General features: G+C 42.9%; 1 protein-coding gene across 1 annotated transcript in view; it reads right to left on the bottom strand.

The window, feature by feature from the left end:
- Positions 1-25,795, bottom strand: part of FBN2 (fibrillin 2) — a 280,296-nt gene that overhangs the window by 198,528 nt on the left and 55,973 nt on the right. Inside the window, exons 6-7 of the mRNA XM_006131867.2 lie at positions 20,542-20,739; positions 2,106-2,231 (exon numbers count right to left, since the gene is read on the bottom strand). Coding sequence (XP_006131929.2) covers positions 2,106-2,231; positions 20,542-20,739 — 324 coding nt within the window. The remainder of the gene's footprint in view (positions 1-2,105; positions 2,232-20,541; positions 20,740-25,795) is intronic.

Raw genomic sequence — 25,795 nt, 5'->3', positions numbered from 1 at the left:
TTCAAAGCAGCGTGGACATTCAAGTACAGATTTAGAAACACCAAGTCCCACAAAACTGGGTTTACAATGCAGTATACACATAACCCACAGAGCTCCTGACATTCCCTGACACTTGCTTATCTCTGTGGTCCAAGGTGAGGCCCCTTGGCCCACCTGCCAGGATTCTGGAATTCCCTGGTTATTTGCACAGAAACAACCTTAAATACACACACAACTCCTGTTGCTTCTCAGCCAGTGTGCTAGGTCCTACAGAAGAAAAAGCCTTCCTCGCCCCAATTCAAACACAACGGTAGCTTCATATATTATCGGTTAATAGCTTGTTAAAGGGCTCAGGGAAGAAAACGTACACAAGCTTCTCCCAAAGTAATGCATGACCATAATGGCATCATGCTAAAAGACCTTGAGAAAGGAAATGAAACGTACTATCTACAAAAGAGGAAAACGGTCTATACTGAAAATATTGCCAAATGCATAAAATAAACAAAAACAGGAAAAGCAAATAAAACCATTTAACTTGTGTTTGTTTTTGGTTTTGCTTTAGCCTTTTTGGTAACATTAGATTTTTGTATAACAATATAGTCACAAAATTTGATATGGAACTATGATTTCCAAATTAATTTCACTGTCAATTTTAAATCCCAATATTTGATTGCAAGCAAAAGTTCCGAGCTCAAACTAAGATTACTTCAACATTTGGCCATAGGCATCTAGCCACATTTGTTTGTTTTTAAATGAACTCAACTCAGTCTTAAAGAATCGAGTAGCTTACCTAAACTGTGTCTAACTGCAAATCACAGGACTGCACATTCTCTCCTATAAGACTTGAAAGACAAATTATCTTTCCTTTCTAAGGGCTTGTCTTCACTGCCACAAAGATCAATGCTAGTAAAGACTCTCTAAATTGAACACTGACAACAGCCACGATCGCAGTATTCCTCGCAGTTGCGAGGAGTAAGGGAAGTTGATGGGAGCATTTCTCTTGTCGACCTCTCACTGTGGGGACGGCGCCAAAACTTGGCTTAAGGTACATTGACTCTAGCTACATTATTTACATAGCTGGAATTGTGTACCTTAAGTTGACCTTCCAGCTTTAGTATAGACAAGGCCTTAGAAAATATTTCATGGAACAAGTAAAGTTCACATGTTCTTGTTTCCTTTAACCACATGATAACTTAATTCACACAAATAAATCTAGAAATAAAACTTACATACATCAGAACATTAAAAAAATCAAATCAAGCAATAATTTCAAGTGTAAGCAAATATCATTACTGTGAGCATCCAACACATACAAACTACAGCGACACCTCTCAGATGAGCAGTTCATAAAATTATTAGAACTGTTAAGTTTATGTAGCATTTGTACTAAACATCTTAACAGTTTTCCATTACACTGCTTTAAAACGTCACAAAAAGTTTTTCCCTTAGCCTATTAACATGTTTACCATGTAAACAACACTATTTTAGAATACTGACAGAGTCTGAGTCTCAACTGACTTAGTCAATTAAAGCAGAGATTAGACCCTACAGCACTAAAAGAATGTAGTCTCCTTTGGGGCTTGCATGTACTCAAGTACCTCTTTAAAAGAAATTATATATGGTAGTAATTTCTCAACCCTTTCACCAGTTCAGCTGTTAGTATGATCAATAGGTTGATTATATCCATTAAAACTAGAATATTTAGAACTTTTTTAAAAAAATAAACCATGGTAGCACAATTGGTTCCAAATGCTGAATGTTAAGTCTTTTCTCCTCCATTTTTTCTATTTATTTTGGAACTTGATTATTTTCTGTTTTATTCAGTTTCTCAGATAACTTGGAAAACTGTCTAGTAGAATGTATGAACAACAAAACAGGATATGGACGATATGATGAGCCTAATGATGACTATGCACAACACAAATACAACTGCTCATGCCTCTCTATATCAAACATAAGTAAAATTCTATGTAGTAAACCCAAAACTTTCCAAACTTTTTTCTTTCATTATCAGAAAGACTCCAGTCATGAACCACTGTACAAGTCTCTAAAACCACAGCACCAAGAGATACTTCACTTTCATTCAATGATCAACATTAAAAAATGTTCTGACACTGTACACTTACCTTCGCATTTCTGAGTTGCTTCATTCTGTTTGTGACCCACAGGACACTTGCATTCATAAGAGCCAACTGTATTAATACAGTTTCCTCCTGAGCAGACACCTGGTATAGCCTGACACTCATCAACATCTATAAAGAGAAAACAGTAGTTTGCTTGAAATCAGACATTGTTTGAATTACAGTTGAGATAAACAGATGGACAGCTCCATCTTTGAAAGCATTCTGAAAAAATACCCATCATTTTGCATTACTGCATTTCATGGTGAATTTGGAGACCACTTTTTCTGGCATTGACCCTTACCCATGCTTTATTCCCCTTTCACCTAAGCTATAAATTGTGATATATTAGATCCAGGGGTGGTCCTAGACTAGCTGCCAGCAACAAGGCGAACCATGCAATCAGCATCCCCACCTCCAAACCCCTCAGTGATATTGCACCATCATTTGGCGCTCCATGTAACTTGGCACCCTAGGTGACCACCTAGTTCGCCTATATGGACGGGCCGCCTCTGACTGATCAAGTATGCAACCAACATTCAGGGCCTACTAGACTTCATAGACTTGTTAGTGTGGAGATCCACAATTGTTAAATTGTATTTTATATAATGTACTAAATCCTCATTCTTCCTGTGAAGTTCATCTAAAGGATATTTCTGCTGTGCTTTAGCATGCACTATTTCCAATTTAAATTACACTTTCTTCCCAACTTGATTACAATGTATTTTAAAAATATATCCTAGCACTGGGAAGTAAGGGAACCAATCTCATGCCCATAATTTTGGTTTATTACATGCTCATTCATTGCAAAATGAGAGCAAGTGGGCAAAACCTTTGCTTCTTGTTTATTTTTTACAGTATACACAATAATGTACGAGCCAAGAATTTTTCAAAAACATCCATTACAATGCTATACTTTTAAAGTGCAATAGGCCCACACATGTAAAGCATTTTCCTTACAGACAAAAACATCCTGTATTTCTGTACTTGCTATCAAGCACAACCCCAGTGACTGAATTTGTTACAGCTAGATCGAGGAGTAGTTAAAATAATACAGAATATCTTACAGAGATCTCTCTGAACTAACCAGTGTAGGCCAGAGCCACATAGAGAAACTCTTTGTACTAAAAAGGGGGAAGGAGGAATAGAAAGCAGGCTTCAGGCTAATGTGTGATGTATACATTCAGATACTTAGCCTCTCATTAGCTCTCACAGCTCTCTTTTCAAAAGCTCACTTAAACTACAGCTCTATGACATTTTGGAATTGTATGTATGTTTGCTTATTGTGAAGGAATTAATAATTTGATTAAGTGCCCAAAGACTCACCTCCACTTCTGTGAACTCTGGGGAGTCAGAATCTGCTGATTTTAGCTGGGTTGAGGCATTTTCTTTATGGGGTACCTTTGTCTCCAAAAATTTCAGAGAGGGGAGCTCACAAGAATCCATATTTGTGGGTTTGGAGAAGGCAGACTGAGTCCAAACCCACACAGTTTCCTAGCCCAACAGTTCTCAAGCTTCCTTGCTCCATGAGCCCCTTCTGACAACAAAAGTTACTGCACAACCCCAGGTTGGGGAACCAAAGACAGTACACATGAGCCCTTCCCACTGCCAAAGCTGATCATCCCACATTGAAGTTGGTGAAATGGCCTTTGTGATCCACCAGCGCCTATAGCACAATGAAGAAATACCCCTTCCAGCTGATGTACTCTAAGACATGGTGGTTGAAGGCCAAAATGGGGATGTGTGTTCTGTCTCTCATCCCACCGCAGTTAGGGAACCCCATCACAGCAAAGCCATCCACTATGGGATCCATATTTCCCAGAGTTACAGTCCTCCCTAGCACAAAGGTATTGATTGCCTTGGCTATTACTATGACAAGGGTGGGCAATAAGTTTTGGTGGGTGGCCACTCCAAGATTTTGGAAAGTGGTTAAAAGCTGCACTTTTCTGTGGAGGAGGTGGGGGGTATAAGATGGAGGTAGGGTACAGAAGGGTGCATGGGATAAGGGACTGGGGTGCAGGAGAGGAGGTGGGGTCTGAGAAGGAGTTTGGGTGAAGGAAGGGGTTGTAACCTGGGCCAGGGCAGAAATTGGGGTGCAGGCTCAGGGAGAGAGTATGGGTGCAGGAGAGGATTCTGGCCTGGGGGAGGGGTGTAGGAGGGAGTACAGGGTCTTGAAGGGAGTTGTGACCTGAGGTAGGGGGGTGCAGCTGGTTTGGATGGTGACCTGGAGGAGGGAGTTGAAGTGCGGGAGAGGCAGGAGTGCAGGCTCTGGCTGGGAGACACTTACCTAAGCATATCCTGGCCAGCAGCCCTGCAGCACCTCCAAAGTCAGGTGCTTGGCTCCCTATCTGCTGCAGCCCCAGATTATGTAAAACTGCAGGCTGGTTTCTCCACGTGGCTCTCTGCCTTGGGAGGGAGAAGAGGCTTGCGCCGTTCCTGTCCAATCTCTCAGCTCCTACTGGCTGATTGTTTCCGGACTAGAGGAGCTGAGGATTGGGCTGGGGCAGGGAGATCACACAAAGCCTCCTCCTCCCTCCAGAGCAGAGAGCCACATGGCTGCTGTGTGCCTGAGGGTCTTGGCAGAGTGGTCCGTAAGCCAGATCTGGTGGCTTGGTGGGCCAGATGTGGCCCATGAATCCTATCTTGCCCTCCCCTATTCTATGACAACAGCCCTCACTCTAGATTTCCCCACCCCAAACTGATTCCCCACTGAACAGTAGGGCTACGTCTACACTGGCATGATTTTCCGAAAATGCTTTTAACGGAAAATATTTCCGTTAAAAGCATTTTCGGAAAAGCGCGTCTAGATTGGCAGGACGCTTTTCCGCAAAAGCACTTTTTCTGGAAAAGCGTCCGTGACCAATCTAGACACGGTTTTCCGCAAAAAAGCCCCGCTCGCCATTTTCGCGATCGAGGCTTTTTTGCAGAAGACAGTACTATGCTGTCTACACTAGCCCTTTTGCGCAAAAGTCTTTCGGAAAGAGACTTTTGCCCGAACGAGAGCAGCATAGTATTTCTGGAAAAGCACTGATGATTTTACATGAGCTCGTCAGTGCTTTTCCGGATATTCAAGCAGCCAGTGTAGACAGCTGGCAAGTTTTTCCGGAAAATCAGATGATTTTGCGGAAAAACTTGCCAGTCTAGACACAGCCTAGCTGTCTGGCATTACATGCTTCCATAGGGCTACTGCCATGCACTTCCCCATGGTCACAGCAGCTCTCATTTGGGTATTCTGGTGCCTCAGAGCAGGGAAAAGCCATTCTCAAAGTTCCAAGAAAGTGGCCTTGCCCATTCGGAAGTTCTACAGCCACCGCTGATTGTGCCATCTCTGCACCACAGTGAAGTTCCACCAGTCTGAGCTTGTCTCACGGTGCCAGAACCGACATTGCACTGTGCCCACAGGATTGACTGGTGGCTGTGCTAGCATCAGCACCAGGCCTTGTATGGAACAGTGACTATGTCACGCCAAGCTTCGTCCTCATCCTCTTCCTAGAGGAACAACATGAGTACGCTCTCCAACTACTACACTATTAGGTGCTCCACAACACACATCAGCATCACAAAGTTGTGCTGCAAACTGGGTTCCATGGCATCTACATGGGCAACCAGTGCACAAAAAAGTGCACGCACACTACCTCCCACTGATCTCATGCAAGGGGAGAGAGACTAGATGAGTGCATTATGGGAGGCTGACGACATGAACCCATAACCAGCCTTTGCACAGTTTTGGTCCCAGCAGCCACTGGGAGCATAGTCCAGAGTGCAAAGCTACCCATGGTACATTGCTCTCTGAATGGACAGTAGGTACCCTAATGGGGACACACTACTTCATACTACATTTGATTTTTGCCCACAGTGAGGACATGGAATCAGTTTACTTTGCAAAATCAGGTGCCTGGAAATTGACCATATTAGATTTGATCTTCTCTCAGTGTAGATGTGCCCTCAGTCAGCTAGCCTGCCTCCTAATCAGTTTGTGGGGAGGAAGTTTTTAACGATTTGAGATTTTTTTTTGTTTGTTTTAAATCAAGCAGGAGGAAGACAAGTATTTTTTTAAAAAGTGGTTACAAAAGCACCCGCTTTTTCCTCATTCTTTTTCTTTCACATTCACATCCATTTTATTTGGCTTTGACTCTCTTTTACCTCTCCCTTTTCCAGTGATGCACTGCCAATAATTTAACGGTTTCTTCCCTTTCCAGCCCACCAAATAAAAAAAACGCCAGCAGCCTCATGACCCCAGTTTCTGTGCTGTAGACAAATAGGATGACTGATTTTGAGATCTAGTCATCTGGTTTACCATTTAAGCAAAAGCAGTTTGTCATTACCAAGAAAGGAGGCAACATTGCTTGCCAAACAAACATTATTACATTTGTTGGAAGTGTTTTTACTTTTTTCCTGTAACTTCTGAGATTATTTTACACAGTACAGTGTGCAAATGCACCAATTAGACTGTGGGTGTAGTGAAGCGCTTTTAAGGGCAGGGGCTAAGTATGTTCTTCCTGGTAATAATATTATTTTAAAATAATTTTTTATCATTTGGTGCAATTTGGTCTATACAGAATGCAAAATTACCCCCGTCTGATCATGAGTCCAGGGACATCATACTTGGCAGGTATGATTTAGCCATACCCAGAGAGTTCCCTCACGCTAAATCTACCCATGCCCCCTCTAGCATACAATTACAAGTTAGACCTTCTTGGTCTGGCTCCCTGCAGACCTATCCGTTCCTGAACGAGGGAGTTTTCTAGACCAGACAAGGTCGGGAGAGGTGGGGAGGAAGTGGTGCCAGATTCTCTGCTGGGCTCCTCTCCCCAGCTACGTGGCACCACCATCCCCAGCTCCTTGGCTGCAGCAGCCCTGCAAGGTTCAGCAGCCCTGTGGGCTTCAGCAGCGACCCACGAGCTCCGGCAGCGGTCCTGTGGGTGCTCGCAGCCCTGTCAGCCCTGCCAGCATTTATGGCCCCGTAAGCTGTGGCCTCTGCTGCCCTCTCCCCTTCCCAGCTCCACTGGCTGCGGGCTCTGCTGCTCAGCTCTCTGTTCCCAGCCAGAGGTAATCTCTATGCTGGGGCTCTCTAGTCCAGCAACATCTATGGTCCTTCCAGACCACAGATGTTGCTGGACCACAGAGTCCTGCACTACAAAGGTTCAACCTGTATTGTACTTAGCCTTTGACTTGTGAACCTAAAAATGGACTTTAGATGCTGAATATAAATCCATCCCCTGTCAGTCATCGCTGCTTATTTAAATTATGCTTCAGCAAAGTAGTGGTTAAAAATAATCACCATTTACTGACATTGTCAGTAGCAGATTAATTTGACAACAGCATTACCAGAGTTTACTGGTGGCTTTCACAAAGACGGTCTCAGTTTGAATCTCACAAGAGTGCACGTCATTGCCTTGTAAGCCAAAGACATTAAGTAATTATAAATTAATTGCAGTAGCAACAGGAAATGAGTAAGTTGCAGAAAAAGAAAAGTGAACTAAATTTTGAAATTCAAGTAATTCCATTAATTACTTACAACTCTAATCCACGTTTTTTTTTTTGTTTTTTTTTTTGAAAGGGGAGAAAAGAAAGACCATCTCAGGGATAGTTATTTTACACAGCACACTGCTGCACAAAGGAAACATGTCCAATGAAGAAATATGAATTCAGTCTTGCTAAGTGAGGTGCTGATCCTGCAAAGCCTCAATCACATGAGCTGGCTTACACGTTAAACAATTTATAGGAAAGATGCTAATCCAAATGTGTGCTTGGGTGAGTTACATTTTCACTTTAAGGGAAATGTTTAAAATAATCTTATACAGGTTGGCACCCTGGGGACCTGACCAGGCCCAAACAACAGGATTTGCCAGACCAAGGGAGGTCCCTCCCAACATAGCCTGTACTGTCTTGCTGCCCCTGTTGCCTGCCCACTGTTGCCTGCCTGGCCGTGGCTGCTGCTGGCGTCGGATAGAACTTGTGGCTGCCGCTGCCATCCTGAGCTCCATGGCTGGGGCCAGAGTCCTGTGGCTGCCACTGCTGGGCCCCGCTACTGCCTGGCCGCAGGGGCCAGAACTCCCTGTTGCACCACTCGCCCCTCTGGGCCCTGTGCTCTGGCTTCCGACTGAGTGTCCGCACTCTCCTGCAGCTCCTGCCCTGTGGCCCGATTTCCCTATAACTGGGCTCTGTGGTCCAGGAACATTGCCGGACCAGAGAGTCCAGGTTAAGGGAGGCATAACCTGTAATATAAAGTGAATGAATACATTAAGCACCATTGTTAAATGAAATATAACTTAGAAGCCTAATCCTGCAAGGAGTTCTAAGTAAGGATGATAAGTATAATGTAATTGACTAACTGAATAGTCAATGCACTTTTTCATTTACTATTCAATTAGTCAATAGGGCGGCACTGCCCCTTTGAAACACCGTGGCGGTCAGCTGACCGTGAGCTCCAAGCAGTGCTGCCACTTTGAAATACCACCTATGCGTCATTTCAAAGTGGCAGCGCCACACGGAGCAGCTGACCCCAGGCTCTGTGTGGTGCTGCCGCTTTGAAGTACCCTCCCCTCTGATAGAGGCAGCAAGGGGAAGGAAGTGACTAGTCCTTAACATCGCTAGTTCTGAGTGTAACTCATGTCAATGAGACTGCTTCTTGTCTTTCACATCACAACCACCACCCACTCCCCCTGACTTGTCCAAATAAGGGTTTTAGAAGTATGTTATTAGCCTTCTGGAATTTGGAATGACTAAAAAGGGCAAGGTTAATAAAATATATTCTTAAAATGGCTTATTCAATGAATTATTTTCTGAATAACTTTTTAAGCCATGGGAATCATTTGTCTGCACACACTACAATTTTTTGATCAAATAGAGGGGAGAGGTGGTTTGGGTGTTTTTGTTCTACCTTGCCAGCCAGGTTTAACTATGAATCAATTTCAACATTTTTCATTGCCCAAATATTCATGCTTCTGAGGGCCAAATGAATTAAAAAACATTCTTAGTGCCATAAACACAAAATTAAATGAATTATTCTTTAAGCGCAGTTGTGTATACCAAGAGTTTCAATATGCTAAAAATTAGGTAGAATGTTTCCATGTGTTCATGGGTTTGATAGTATCTGGCAAGTGAAAATAGGTCCTTTGCTTTTTCAGACATTTTTCTGGTAACTGCCTGTAGGATTTGCCTTGCTAACTTTACACATGCATCTTTGAAAACCCAGCCAACTCTGACCCTCACTCTGATGACTGGACAATTTCTCAGAAAATCCTAAAGATATATTTAAAAAAAAAACGCTTAAGGAAATGGGGGAGAGGGAAGGTCTGTCAGATATACTCAAAGGAATGTCAGGTACTGTATTTTAGACTCAAAATTTAGAGGACAAAGCTTGGATTGATTTTTTAAAACTAAATTTTTTACCAAACAGAAGCTAACAGTCTCCTGAATATTATATTTTAATTTAAGTGAAAATAGATTTGATTGTTTTTAATTAAGTAAGTACATAGGAACCAGACAGCTAAATGGCTTAGAATACAGTTAACAAGACTAGCCATTTTTGTTTGTCCCAGATGAGTAAAATAATCCAAAAGAAATGAGCAGCAGAAATGATAAAAACCATATTCGATTTTTTTCTTATTTTAATAATTTAAGGTTTTATCAGTAATCAGGGGTTCTGAGCCTAAGAGTGATAGCATTGATTTCAGGGGGAGCCAGATGGAGTCCAGGTAAATACAACTGGTTTAAGAGAGCTGACTATTAGGAAATTAATATCTGTTGGTTTTCCATCATGAATTTGACTTTTTTTTTTTACCATCTCTGATTGGATAAATTGTTATATTATTTCTCAGCATATCATCTCCTACAATTCAGTCCCATTTTTATAACAAGCAGGAGAGGGGGAAATGTCTGGGAAAACCCTTGAGATAGGATTTGCCACTCAATAGTGGTTCGAAGTGGGGGAAAGAGGTAGGAATTCTCTCTCTCTGGTGCTAAGAATCACTGTCTGAAGAGGAAAGGGAGTAGCTAAGAAGGACTGTTAAGGAAAACATTTTCAACTAAGACCATCTCTTGTTCGAGTATTTTGGAATGAGGTATCGTCTGATCCCTTGGGAGCATGACAAGTGTCATTTCTATCTTCCCCGAGTTAAAAATTAGTCAGAAAGTCTATTTTTTTTTAAGAAGAAAAGAAACTGCTGAGAGTAGATTTAAAAATTTGGAGGGATAGCAAATTTGGAAGGGTAGTCTATCATTCAAAAACAAGGAATAGTCCTGTGGCACCTTAGAGCATGTTTGCATTAGGAAATTATTTTGAAATAACTAAATTCAAAATAGTTATTTCAGGAGTTATTTCAAAATAATCTTATTCCCCAAGGAAAGCCAGAGTTATTATTTCAAAATAATCAGTTCCTTATTTCGAAATTACGGGCTTGGTAATGTGGACTAAGGATAGTCGACTACTCAATAAGCTTATGCAGCCATGCAGTCCCTGTTCACGGCAGCCTGGGCTGGCCACGCACAGCAACTGCTCCGGCAGAAGCCCCTGGCCACCGCAAACAGGAGCTGCTGGACTCAGTGAGAGCTGGGACCAAGCAGTGCTGGTCCGCGCTGGTCCAGGACACTGCACCTCTGCATTTTAAATATAGTAAGAGCCTGGTGGCATTTAAAATGCAAAGCCGCAAAACGGGTGGCTCCCAGGGGCAGCATGAACCGGCTCCAGGAGCTAACCGCACCGCAGCTCTGCAGAGCAGTCCTTATCAACTAATTGTTTAGTCACAATTAGCCAGATAACTGCAATTTAACATCCTTAGTGTGGACACTCTACTTGTTGTTTTGAAATAAGGGGAGTTATTTCGAAATAACTCCCTATTGTAGACCAGGGCCCAGAGACTAACAGAAATATATAGTATCGTAAGTCCATCAGCTGATGAAATGGGTTTTACTCACAAAAGCTCCTAATACTATAGATTTTTGTTAGTCTCTAAGGTGCCATAGGACTACTAGTTGTTTTTTTTAAAAATTGGTTTATTTTTAAATTCCTTTTTAGGTTGCCACGGTATCATTAATGAATAAATAAATCTATAGCATTCTACTTGCTCTGCAAACTGATTCATCCACAAAAAATGCCAGCCTCCCAGCCGAGTACCTTTCCTAGGCATAAAAAAGAGCTCTGTGTAGCTTAAAAACCTGTCACTTTTACTAACAGAAGTTGCTCCAACTAAATATATTACCTCATCCACCTTGTCTCTTTAGCCAGCCAGCTAGGCTTTTATCCCTATTTAGTGAAATTATCCCTATTTAGCTAAATGTATGGCCCAAGGTCATACAAAAACAAAAGCAGGCTGCTTTATCTTACACTCCTTGTTATTTTTCCTACTCCAACCTCAGCCTTTGGCTCCTTCACTGTGCAAATGACATCAGTTAACTCTATATAATCTGCATCAGCACTTTGATTGTATAGATTAGGACAGATATTCCTACAGATACAGAACTATTTGTTCTTTAAGTATGGGCTTTCCTACATGGGGAATTATGCTGGATAGTTATTCTTAATTAACTTCAATCTTTGGAAGTGCACATGCTACCTTATTCTAGTTTAATTTTAGGCAAATGTAGGCAAACCCTAATCTAGGATAAAACAGGTCAGCAGTTCTAAAAGACTAACAGTTGAATCTAGAAAACTACCAGAAGTCAGTGATACAATCGTTGATACAATTTAGTAATAAGTGAGGATAGCTCCTCAATTAGTTAGTACTCAAGCCAATTCCCTCTCCATCTGGACCAGGGACTTCATGTGACTCCCTGGTGTCTCATGGAACCTAATAAAATAAATCTCCAGATAAATTTGGCAAGTTCTGATTATCTTTGTTTTTCATGTAACTTTCTCATGATACAACCCTCCAACTCCTCCAAATGTGCTCTCTCTTATCCACATTTGTCTAATTTCTTTCCTTATATAGTGCCCATGATATCAAAGAGCCTATATATCCCACTATATCAGTTCCTCCTGATTAGAGTCCAGTTTCTCCATTAATTTTGGCCAATGTCATCAGCAAATTACCTACTGAAGTGAAGAATTTAATTTATCTATTTTACAACTCTTAAAGAAAGCTAGAAATGAATTAGTGCTGTCTTCTAATGCTCTTCTGTTGTGAGAGTGATAGAGAAAGAGACAGGTATGGTCCTCCTGAGACAACAGCTAGGAAAATAGCGGTAATCCCAATTAGAAATCACTAATCTGGTATTATCTTTCATGCCCCCTTTCATTTCCACCCTCAACTCTGGTCTTCGGGGCTTTTAGCAACATGTGTAAAACTTCTTTATTGCAGATGATACCCGATTTAGACTGGTTTTCAGTTAATTCAATTATTTTTCAGCAAAGGCCATGTTCCTTACTGTGACAGACTAAAGACTGTGTCATAGTCTGAACCTGTAGGGCGTCTCCTTGGGGTGATGGTGAGCACCTCTCTTGTCCCAGAAGTCCTTCCTTGGATATATAGACACTGAAATGGCTTGCAGTATGGGGTTAGGACCTCCACATGTAGAGCTTAGGGAAGCAATGTTGAGTATGCAACAGAAGTTCAAATGAAAGAGGTAAATCTTGCAGCCAACAAAACATTCTCGGCTCACTTAGCTACTCCCCGTAAGGCCAAAGTAAATAGGAACCCATCCCTCTGAACAGAGACTAACAGAATGGTGGGCAATAAGTGGCCCGTGGGCAGGACACGGTTTGCCGGGGCTAGCCCTTTGCAGGTCACTGGCGTTTTACTTACCTGCACAAATGCAGATTCGCCCACTCATCTCCCACTGGCCACGGTTCACTGTTCCCAACCAACATGAGCTTGAAGCATCCATACCTCCAGACACACAGGTAAATAAAGCCTCTGGCGGTTCAGCTGGGACTAACCCTGGTGAACCAAGTCCATCCCAGGGGCCTCTTATTGCCCACCCATCTTAACCCTCTGTGTGTCTGAGGGGCCCAGTGCGAGTACTCCAAGCTTTGAAAAGGAAAAAGTAGAGATGGCCCCAAGCAGGTCCAGGCAGCAGAGACTCTTCAGCAGCTCTCCTGGTAAGCAGCTCCTGCTTTGCGAAGCTAGTGGGCCACCTAGTATTGGCCTTGAACCTCACTTTTAAGAATCTACCCCTTCCAGGCTGGACAGGCCTCTGATCTGCTGGACTGGGGTTGACTATTCACAAAGGGGCACTTTAATCCCTTTCTCTGGTTGGGCCAGGAAGATATTCTCACTAGAGAGGTTAGATATCATGTAGTCGCAACAATTTTTAGAGGTTACAGGGTTACTAAAATACTGCCCAGGGGCAGGTCCCAGCAGCTGGTGCCTGTATCAGAGGCAGCAGTGCAGAGTAGCAGGTGGGGCTGGTGCGAGAGGGGAGCGGATTAAAAAATATAATCTTAAAGATAATTTGAAAACAAAAGAAGTCAAAACAAAAGTTTAATTTTGAAAGTGTCAAAACAAATGCATTTCAGAATTCCTTCTCTCTCTTTTTCCCGGGATGGGAGTGGGAACTATTAACAAAAGAAATTTGCCCAGCTTTAGTGTGCACGCAGAAGAAACTTCTTCCCTGCTACACACTTAAGTAAGGGCCAGGCATAAACTAGGCTTCAGTTTTTACTCAATCCTTACACACAGCTCCCCCTAACATGGCAATCATCCCCCATTCAGAGCTGAACCTGTAAGGCCTAATCAAATTGGAAAGACCTCAGGATTTGACTCAATGGAAGTTGCAGGAACTCAGCACTCCTCAGGATTTTGCCGTTATTGTCAAAGTAATAAGTAATTATTTCTTGGAGTAAAATCCAAAACCCACTGCAAAGAATTTTAACTCTTCTGCTCCCCAAAACACCTTGTGCTTACAAGCTTCTCAGTATGTCATTTGCTAACTCCTGTTGACTGAAATACAATCATATCTTCATACACAATAATTGTAATAAAAATCATGCTTGTTTTAAGCAGTTATTCTTCATTCACGGGATAAAGTTAATTACAGTATTGTTTTAATATAGCATCCTATACAATGAAGTTAATTGTTCACGTTTCACTTAGAAATATTTGTTATACACAGTTAACTGGCAACCAAAACTTGGAAATAATGGAAAACACCCTGAGGTCACGGAGCGTAAAGGGCTTCATTCATCCCTAGCGTAACCCAACAATCACCGGGAGTTACACCAGAGATGAGTTTCGCAGAAAGATTTAAAGAGTTTACAGCAGACCTTCTGATGGGGGATAGGTGGGGCAATGAGACAATTGCCCAGGGAGCCCACATTATTTAAAAGGTACCAGGGGTCCTGACTATTGCATGGTAGTGGCAGTTGAGAACCCAGGTGGGATGCAAGGATGGGTGACAGGTGGAGCCTGTGTTGGTGTGGGGCGGTGCTAGCTCCCAGCTCCACTCTTCCTATCTGCACCCTCCCCACCCTATGGCTGGAGCCATGAGACCCTTACTCCTTTGGCTGGAGTCACAAATCCCCCTCCCTCACCTAGAGACGCCCCAAGCATTTACACCCTCACCTCCAAACCACCCCTGGCCTGGACCCTGCCCAGAGGAGCCATGGGGCAGCTGCAACTTTGCCTCCCATCTCTTCCCCAGACTCTATTTGCTCTGGGGAAAAGCATTTCTTAAAATGCTTTTGATATGTCCTATGCAGGGGGCTGAGTAGCAAATACGACTGGATTGGGTCTGGGGAAGAGAGGGATGGTATGGCTGCAGCTAACTTGGGGCTCCTCCAGGCAGATATGGTGCCTCTGGTAGAAGGAACGGAAGGTGCACGTGGCTCCAGCTGAGAGAAAGGGGAAGGGGGCCCACTGACTGTTCTGTCCCAGCACCTGGAATTGCTATTGGCATGCCAGATTTACAGTATCTGGCCCAGTGTTTTCTTTATCCAGTTGAGTTTGATCTTGGAGATTTCTACCAGTAAACAAGCTTCCCCTGTGTCTTTAATAGGCTGTTCCCATATATTATACTGTCACAAAAAGCAGACGTTAAAAAGTGCATGTGTAATGTATTATGTGCATTACACATTACAAATGGAAGCAGCAGAACATGAATGGTTAAAACTGAGAGAAGGCTGTAAAAAACCAGTTGAGGCACCTCCTCCTTTCTCCCCGGCATCACTCAGCCTCATAGGAAATTTGTCCTGGGGGTGGGGCACACAGGGAAAGTAGATGCAAGAGACAAGAAAGAAAAGGGGTGGTGTTTTATATTCAAGTATTATCAATTAAACAGCATCAATTAAAAATGTTAGGGGTATACACATTTAAAGATTTGAATCTATACTAGTAAATACAGTTGTGGTTCTTAGTCTATAATTAAAACTATGCCAGATGAAGAGATAAGGGCAGACGTTTTCAGGTTCTTAATTGGAACAGGTCACAGCCTCAAAAGACCCGATTTTCTTCTAAGATTAGAGCCCGAACTCGTAAACATTTTATGAGAGAAATGGATGTTACAAGAGGTGCACCATCTTTAAGTGCTACCAAATTTTAAGGCATTGCACCATAAGACAATGGTGGAAACAGTAGCAACAACAGCACAACAGTAGACACAAAAGATGAAAGTAGTAAGAGGCAGGAAGGGAAATAAAGGGGAAGGAAGGAGGGAGTTTAATGGAATCATAGATTCGAAGGCCAGAATACACAAGTGGGGCCATCTCTAGACTAGCTTCCTGTGTAATGCAGTGTGTAATGCAGTCAATAGAACTTTCCCAAAATAATTCCTTTTGAACTAGATCACATTTTAAAAAAATTCTATCTTGATTTTAAAATTGTCAACAACAGAGAATGCACCATGATGCTGGCTTGATTGTTCTAGTGGTTAATTTCCCTCACTGTTACAAATTTACAATTTCTTTCCACTCTTATATGTCCATCTTAGACTTCCAGCCATTCAGTCTTGTTACCATAGAATCACAGAATACTAGAACTGGAAGGGACCTTGAGAGATCATCAAGTCCAGTCCCCTACCGTCACAGCAGTATCTAGCACCATAATCATCCCTGATAGATGTCTATCCAACCTGCTTTTAAATATCTCTAGTTATGGAGATTCTACAACCTCCCTAGGCAATTATTCCAGTGTTTAACCACCCTGGCATCATCTGCAAACTTAATAAGCGTACTCTCTACGACATCATCTAAGTCATTGATGAAGATATTGAACAGAACCAGTCCCAAAACAGACTCCTGAGGAATCTCACTTGTTATGCCCTTCCAGCATGACTGTGAACCATTAAGAACTACTCTCTGACAACGGTTATCCAGCCAGTTAGGCACCCACTTATAGTAGCCCCATCTAGGTTGTATTTCCCTAGTTTATTGATAAGAACGTCATGTGAGACTGTATCAAATGTTTTACTAAAGTCTACCACTTTTCCCCTATCTACATGGCTTGTTATTCTATCAAAAAAAGCTATCAGATTGGTTTGATATGATTTATTCTTTACAAATCCATACTGGCTGTTACCAATCACCTTATTTTCTTCTAGATGTTTGCAGATGAACTCCTTAATTACTTGTTCCATTATCTTCCCTGGCACAAAAGTTAAAATGACTGGTCTGTAGTTTCCTGAGTCGTTCTTATTTCCCTTTTTATAGATGGGCATTCTATTTGCCCTTTTCCAATCTTCTGGAATCTCTCCTGTAGGGATGTTAAATTGCTTTTAATCAGCTAATCGGGTAGTTGATGGAATTTCCATCGACTACTTGATCAGTTGATAAGAGGAGCCGCAGCCTTAGCTCCCGGGGCCAGAAGCTAACCCCACTATACCTCTGCCTTTTAAAAGTATTGAGTCTGGCTCATAAAACATTTAAAAGGCAGAGGCATATCAGGGGGACTAGGTGTGATCCAGGAATTCCTGGCTCACGCCTGTCCCCTCTCTCTGCTACACCTCTGACTCTCCTGCCCTCCCATGGAGATGGTAGTAAGGGAAATTGGCTTTTAAGCCAACTTCCCCCAGCACCAGCTCCTGCTCCCTGCCTTGCTGCCTCTCTCTGACAGAGGCAGCAATTGGAGGGGAAGCGACCAGTCAAGTCACTACTCAACTACCCGAGAAGCATATGCTTATCAAGGTAGTCGACTAGTAGACCTAGTCTCCCAGCTTCCATGACTCTTCAAAAATGATAGCTAAAGACACCTCCTCTTCACTCTGAAAAGTATTCTAAGATGCATTTCATCAGGCTCTGGTGACTTTAAAATATCTAACTTTTCTAAGAATTTTTTAACTTGTTCTTTTCCTATCTTAACTTCTAAACCTACCCCATTTCCATTAGCATTCAGTATGTTAGACAATCCATCACCATCAATCTTCTTGGTGAAAACCAAAACAAAGAAGTAATTAAGCAAATCTGCCATTTCAAAGTTTCCTGTTACTGTTTCTCCCTCTTCACTGAGCAATGGGCCTACCCTGTCCTTGGTCTTCCTCTTGCTTCTAATATATTAATTATACTTCAGTCTGCTACATGGAAGAGACCATTATCAAATATCTGCATGGGAAACAAATACTTACAGACTTATCCTTCTCTTTACTAAACTAAATAGATGAGCTTCTTGAATTTCCTAACCCTTTAATCATTCTCAAGGCTCTTCTTTGAATCCTCTCCAAATTTAGCAACATCCTTCCTTGAATCCGTGGACACCAGAACTGGACACAGTATTCCAGCAACAGCTGTTCTAATGCCAAACAGAAATAAAACAACCTTTCTATACGTGAAATTTCTGTGTTTATGCATCCAAGGATGACATTAGCCTGCTTAGTCACAGCATCAAACTGAGAGCTCATATTCAGTTGACCATCCACCATGAACCCAAATATTTTTCAGAGCCACTGTTTCCCAGGACAAGTTGTCCCACCCTATAAATATGACCTACACTCTTTGTTCCATGATGTATGTGTTTACACCTGGTGACAACATTAAAACAAATTACATGGCCAGATCTGCAGTACTACAGGGTACACTTCCTGAGCCGATCATTCAAATATTAGCTATAAAATTTCACAAGTATCACCAGATGGCCTTTCTGAATCACTGTGAATGCAGCATATAAACTAAAAATTCCCCAGTGTTGTAGGCATCTTTATTGCATCATTTATACACTTTCCTTTGGGTCAGAGGTATCTTAGTGCATTTTTAATCCCAACACTTAGATATCAAATTATCCTGTGTTATAGCCACAATGATGTGCTGACTGGAAGTATTTACATTGGACTACTTAGAGGAAGGTATTATCATTCCCTCTTGTACTGTGTTAGGCATTCTCTCTGTTACACTGGGCAATCTGCCAGTAGAGAACATTGTAACCAAACCGTATTTTCTGAAATGGCTTTGGAAAATTCAAAGTCTTAAAAGATATTGATGCCCAGAAGCAGATCAGTGCATGTAGCTGATTCTGAGATTCATATCAGTAACAAACTCTCCCATGAATGTCTTTACTGAGCTATGCCCATTCATGATGATGCCACAAAGAAGTAAAAATGCACATAATGGTTTAACAGAAGATTGGGTCTTCATTTTTAAGTGCTGCATATTTACTGTAGGGTTCCAGGATTTAACTGGAGCATGACAAAATCTGAAGCCCAATTTACAACCCTAAGTACAGGAATAGCTTGGTTTCTAAACATGGCGAAGTGCCATTACCATATGTTACAAGCAGAATTGTGAAAAACTTTCTATCTAATGCAATAAGCACTTGCAATGGCTTGTCAGATTGTAACCATGCACGTATCGTAACAGTTGATTTCAGATCTGAAAGAGCCAGACCTTACTCAAGCTGTGGATACTTGCCTGTTATGTCATGGGGAGTTTTACAGTATAGGAAGTTTTACAATATAGGAAGAAATCAGTGGAAAGGCAGAGAGCTTGAGTAGTTGCAAGTGTCCATTTCATTGCATAGCACAGAACTAACTAGAACAAGCCCAGATTAGCTGGGCTGACCCCAGTGACCTACTCAGTTACTATAACAAGATCTATATCTACAACCCAATATACAACATTGCCCACTCAAAAAGAGAGACTGCCCTGGGGTCCTAGAATACTGAAAGCAAAAAAGATCCTGTATTGTATGTGTCTTGTGGCCAAATTAGAGAAAACGTACAAAAGTTGCACTCCAGAGGGTATGTTTGCCAACTTGGCTGGTAGGAATCCTGGGAAAGTAACTAAGACAAGTCTATAATTCACTACATATCTAAACCTGAGACTAACATAAGCTATGCAATGGAAAAGAAGTAACCATCTAATTCATTTGGAATTTCTACTGTCTTTAGCCATTTCATTCTACATACAGTTTGTTTAAGAATTCAATCTAAGGAAGAGATGGAGAGCAGGAAAGACAAAAACTTTCTTGATATGTATGCCTATATCATCCTCATATCTATGTGAGGTCATATGGGAGTGAAACAATCAGTCCTGATTTCTAAAGAAGAGGTAGAAGGGGATGGAGCATCAGACAAGGAGTTTGACAGGTCTTCTCAGTTTTTAGGCCAGGGTACGCAACCTTTTTCTTTATGAAGCCTCCCCTCAAACATGCTATAAAAAAAAAATCTGTGTCCCATCTGTGCCGTAACAACTGGTTTCTGCATATGAAAGCCTGGGCTGGCGTTAGGGGTAGCAAGCATGACAACTGCCTGGGTCCCAACAATATGGGGCACTGCAAAGCTAAGTTTCTCAAGCTTCCGCTTCAGCCCCAGGTGGCACAGCTCCTCTGGGCTTCAGCTTTCTGCTCTGTGCCTCAGCAAGTCTAATTCTGATCCTGGGGGCAGCTCCACCCCTGAAACCTACTCAGACCTCCAACTGAGAGCCAGTCTGACCATTCATTACTCCACCAAAAACACAATGCCCATTCACAAAGCAACATTCCTGGTACCAGATCTGCTAATGCAGGCTTCAGCTTTTGCATACAAATTGACTGACACACCACTAATGCTTCCAACTGCAAGATCTGTGTGTTCCCACCAAGGTTGTGCAAATATATAATAAATAGCAAAGAAAGAACTAGGACTCCAACTACCATTTTAGAAACCAAACGGCTAAAGATTAACAGAAAGGCCATCAGTTCTTTTTTCTAGACAGAACTCAAAAGTACATGGGTAGTTTTACTTTAGTGAAAGGTCAGTGTGACACATTCAGCTAGCATTGTACCATAGCCAGTGGATGAGAGATAGTCCCCGTCTCTCTCTCTTTTTTCTCTAATTATCATCTTTTTGTTTGTATTTGTCCCCTCAATAATTAGTTTCCTTATTAGGTGCATTGTATCCCAGTTAAAACTTCAGAATTTCCAAGATTATTGGACTTCTGTGCATAACAGCAATGTATTATATTTGTATGCATTTATTATTTCATAGATTTATGGAGTCTCTGAAACTATGAAGAAATAAACACTGATTTTAGGTGGATATGAACTTTTCTAGACAACATTAATGATGCACTAACCATGCACAGCCAAACCAAAAGACTTACCTTGACATGCTCCATTGCGGATGTTAGGAATGAAGCCACGACGACACGGCTGAGGCTGGGGAGGACACATCTCACAAGGATGGCCCCATGCACGTCCAATTGTTGCGCAACAAAGGGTTTTTGTGCAAACAATGCCCGTCAGCTGACCCTGACACATCTGGTTGTTGACCTGAGTGAAACAGGGGCCTGTTCTATAATCTGGAAAAAGAAGAATGGAAAAATGGAATGTAAGATGGAAATACTATGCTGCCTCCAGCAACTGGCCCATATAATGCAGAGGGAACCAATTTTTTGCAACAGATATCAATGTAAATAAATTAGCAGCAGGTTCTTGAAATTTAAATCGTGGTATTGCATGCATACGTGATAGGAAACCTTCCATAGGAAGCACTAATTTTTATAAAGATAGCTAAAACTTGACCTGATTTTATTTTATTATTTATTATTGAAAAAGATGCCAGAAGATAAAACTGAGCTTTTAGGTGATCATACAAACATCAGCTATAAAATTAATTCTGTAATATGTGAAAAGATAATAAAATGATTAGTTTATGTATATTTTATGCTTAACTGCTGGGAATTATAATCAATCTGCTCAAAACCAGGAAATTCTAATTTACAAGGGGAAAATCCAGACCACTGATATCAATGTGTTAATTTCAGATCAAATGAGGCCATGCAAGAAAAAAATCATGTAGCTAGCATTCCATTTGGAATACCTAGTAAGAAACCAGTGACAATCACGTGCTTCTCACAGAATGCAAATTAGTTTACTGTTTATTTTCAAATACAGGTAGAAGTGGAAACTATACAAGCAATGCTGAAGAACTACGAGAAAAAAACCCTAAGCATTTGCAAAGATGCAATTGCAGATGAGAGAGCAAATTGGTAAATTACAACATTTAGTAAACTAAGTGTAGCTCCCTTCACTTGTTTGTAACAATTTACATAACCATGTCTTCACAATTTGTGATATGTACATGATCTATTACAGCCAGATACATAATTTAACAACTAGCATATTCCTCCATGACAGACAGTTTCTTTTTTTCATATAGAACAACAATCAGGGATATTTTCCCATAACAACTACCCTGTATTACTTTGGATTTTTCTACAAATTAAGCCATGGCACATTCAAAGGACTGCTTTCATTTGAGATGTTAGATTACTACTAATCTTCATTGAACTTTACATTTAACAAGTAAAAGCATGGCACAGATCCTCAGGTATGGTTGAGGTGTACTGAGTAAAGGATTTGAGGAAATATGGCTCAAAGGCACATATATTTGTGTTCTTCTTATCCTGATTTACACAGAGTGCTGTAAGAACTGCTGTCGGACTCTTCAAGTTTATGTTGTTTGGTAACTACCCTTTAGGAGCCAGTCCAAGTCAACAGACAGCAACAGTAATCTTCCCATACACGCTCCTCCTATGGCACGTTCCCTAGGCTGTGCTGTTGCAAGACGGTGCCAGCTGACTATGCAAGCCCATGAGTCCCCCACAACAGAAGTATTTGCAGCTGCCCACTTAAGATGGCTTTGTTTCCTTTGAACACAAGGATGAGACCCATAAAGTGGGGGGGCGGGATGGGAAAGAAACTTTTTTTGCATCGGGGCCACTGACCCACGGAAAAAAAATCTGTTGGGGGCCACACACAAGTGAGAAACAAAAACACGCAAAATAAACCCTTATTGACGTGTCCCCCAACTGAGGAGGAAGACACTACTCACATTCTCATTACGCAGCAGAGCCTGGGAAAGGAGGGGGAGAGAACAGGCTAGTGATTTTGTGTGCTCCAGCCCCAGGGCAGGTTGGAGCACCATTGTGGCAGGGGTCGGGGGAGGAGGGAAGGGGAGTGAGGCTTGAGGGGCTGGATCCAGGCAAGCCAGGGGGCCTGAGGTTCCCCACCCCTGCCATAAAGCAAAAATTATACAGGCAGTCCCCGGGTTACGTACAAGATAGGGACTATAGGTTTGTTCTTAAGTTGAATCTGTATGTAAATCGGAACTGGCGTCCAGATTCAGCCGCTGCTGAAACTGATCAGCGGCTGATTCCAGGAAGCCCCGGGGCAGGGGCTTCCTGTAGTCAGCCACTGGTCAGTTTCAGCAGCGGCTGACTTGGGGATGCCTGGAGCAGAGCAGCTGGGGTGCTGCTGGGTTGGTCCAGTAGCGCCACCGCTCCTCGGTGCTACTGAACCAACCCAGCAGCACCCCAGCTGCTCTTCCCCAGGTGTCCTGATTCAGCCACTGCTGAAACTGATGATCAGCGGCTGAATCAGGACTCCTGGGGCAGAGCAGCTGGGGTGCTGCCGGGTTGGTCCAGTAGCGCCAAGGAGCGGTGCTGCGGGACCAACCGGCAGCGCCCCACCTGCTCTACCACAGTCCCGGGGCTTTGCTCCACGTCTCCCTGGCCTGCTGGGGGGGGGAGGCACTAGCTGCGCCCCCCCCCCCAGCAGACCAGGGACACGGGGAGCAAAGCCGCAGTGGCGGCGGGGTTCCGCACCTCTGAGGCTTTGCTCTGGCAAAGCTTCAGAGGCGCGGGACCCCTCCACCTCCCCAGCTTTGCTCCAGGTGTCCCTGGTCTGCTGGAGATGGTCCCCAGCAGACCAGGGGCACCCGGAGCAGCTTTTCTCGCCCCGGAGGTCGAGGTGGCGGGACCGCTGCACTCTGGGCGGTCCCGCTGCCTGCGAGCTCCAGGGCGAGAAAGTGCGGGTCCGCCATAAGTCGGATCCACGTAACTTGGGGACTGCCTGTATGTACACAAGAAACATTCCCTTCTCCATCACTAACAGAACACATTAAAAGCAATGAGCAGTCCTGTGGCACCCTAGAGACTAACAAATTATATCCATGAGCTTTTGTTATACACAAAAGCTTATGATACAATATATTTGTTAGTCTCTAAGGTGTCACAGGACTGGCTGTTGTTTTTTAAATTATAGACTAACCCGGCTAGCCCTCTGAGAGCTCAGTAAGGCATCAATCTTCCAAAAACTGCATGTGATTGACTTTACACATTGTGATTAGCCCTATTCACTTCAACTGTTGTATTCACAGTGCTTAAAATTATGTGCATAAGTCTTTGCAGAGTGAGGGCCTAAATTACTAGGAGATAAAGGGGATAAAAGAAAAAAAAAAGACAGGTCTGTGAGGTTAGCAGGTTTCCAATCCACCTAGATATTCTCAAGTGAATACTCTTTTCCGGAACGTTAAGACTTTTAAGCTTCCCCACCTTTTCGCCAATACTCAAATACACAGAGCAACATTTTTGCTATAATACCTACATTATCACTCTAAAGGAAGTATTACTCATTAAAAAGGTTCCAGAGTTCTCTCTCCTCCAAACTACTGAGAGGATCTGTTCCAAAACAGTCTGAGCTTTACTGAAGGCCAGCATCCTTCCCTGTCAAACCAAAGACTGTTGCATATTCTTATAATGTACAGAAATTATATATCTCAATGATTGATAGGAGAAGACAGTGACTTTGTCACAAAATACTCATACAGGAATGACTAATATTTGAAATATGAACAAATTCCATACTCCCCATCAGGGATTTCAGTACTATGAACCCATTGTGAATCTTGCCTGAATTTTAATTGAATGCTAAGGCTTAGAGCTCTATCATATGCTACCATTGTGCACTCCCTTCAACGAAATTTGTGCAGGTGTCATGCAGCTTGAGGGAATATCATATGGTACATTGCTTTCAGCTTTCAAATCACTGCCGATGGTCAAATTACTTTGAGAAAATACCAGTGTAATCAGAAGAAAAACAGAGCTAGTTAAAAAGGTAAAGACATGGGGTGAAATTCTGGCCCCATTAAAGTCAATGGGAATCGTGTCATAACTTTAGTGGGGTCAGAATTTCACCATTGGAAAATAATACGCACTTTAGCAAAGACTTGGCTTTTGCAATTTATTACTTACTGAATACCAGCTATAAATAAGTTCCCCATGGCATGTGAAGACAACGTTATCCACATACATAGCAAGAGGTTTTAATGCTATTTTTTTTTCCAGTGAGCAGACTTCCACTGTAACATCCAATTGTAAATACTGCTCATATTAAATATATAAATCATGACCAGAACTGCACTTATGATTCTTAAACGAGGCAAAAATTATTATTAATCCTACCTAAAGACCACAGAAGCAAGGCCTCTCTGTGCTAGACAATGTACAAACACAGAATTTTAAATGGCCTTGGCCGTGGAGCTCCAACCCCAGCAGCAACCACAGCTGGACAGGCAGCAGTAAGACTAGGCTAGAGCCTTAGCCGGGGCAGCAGGACAGCATGGGCCATGTTAGTAGGAATCTTCACTGGTTCGATAAATCCCCTTGTTCAGGGCCAGACAGGTCCTGAGTAGGGATGTAAACAACTAGTCGACTATTCAATAAGTAAGCGCTCCATCAAAAAGAGGCACAGGGGGTGGGGAGGTGTTCAAAGTGGCAGCGGCACATGGAGCCTGGGGTCCCCAGCTGGCCAGGGCTGCATACAGCATTTCAAAGTGGCAACACCGCATGGGGCCTGGGGTCTGCCGCTTTTAAATGCTGCATGCAGCCTGGGGTCCCCAGCTGACCCCAGGTTGCATGCACGTGGCATTTCAAAGCGGCAGTGCCACATGGAGCCCAGGGTCAGCTGGGGACCCCCCCACTGACCCCAGGTTCCATGTGATGCTGCCACTCTGAAACACCTCAGGGAGCACAGGTCAGGCAGGGAACTGCTTGAATCCCCTGCTGGCCCTGTACTCCCCGCAGCGCTTTTGCCTTTGAAGTGTAGCAGTCGCCCCAGGGTGGAAGCATCCTTCAAAGACAGAAGCGCCCTTATTGACTAGTCGATGCAAATTGCATCAACTATTTGGTAAGCCAAATCAAAATTTTACATACTTAGTCCTGAGCAGGTCAGACAAAGGAGGTCCAACCTGTAAAGTCAAAATTTCAGAAAGTTCTCTGAATGCCCAAAAGTCTCTGCTTTGGCTGAATTTGTTGCTACTGGGTGACATCTCATGCTGACACTTCCCTGCAGTCCCCCCCTCCCCCTCCCAGACCCACTGTTGGAGGCAGGAAAGGGGGAAGAGCCACCACCTCAGTCCAAATGCCTCCAGAGTAGCGGTGATCTGCCCTGAACAGTTCTGGATGCAGGGGAAGTTTGAGGGAGAGGTACCCCAACTGCTAATTACCCTCTCCTCTCCTCCAGTGCAGTAGCCCCCGGGCTTGGGGAAAGAGGCATAGTCTGCTCCCACATGGG

The sequence above is a fragment of the Pelodiscus sinensis genome, chromosome 6 (genome assembly GCF_049634645.1).
Source record: "Pelodiscus sinensis isolate JC-2024 chromosome 6, ASM4963464v1, whole genome shotgun sequence".
NCBI lineage: Eukaryota > Metazoa > Chordata > Testudines > Trionychidae > Pelodiscus > Pelodiscus sinensis.
Note: the sequence above shows the minus strand (reverse complement) of the source record. Positions and strands in the feature narration are given on the sequence as shown.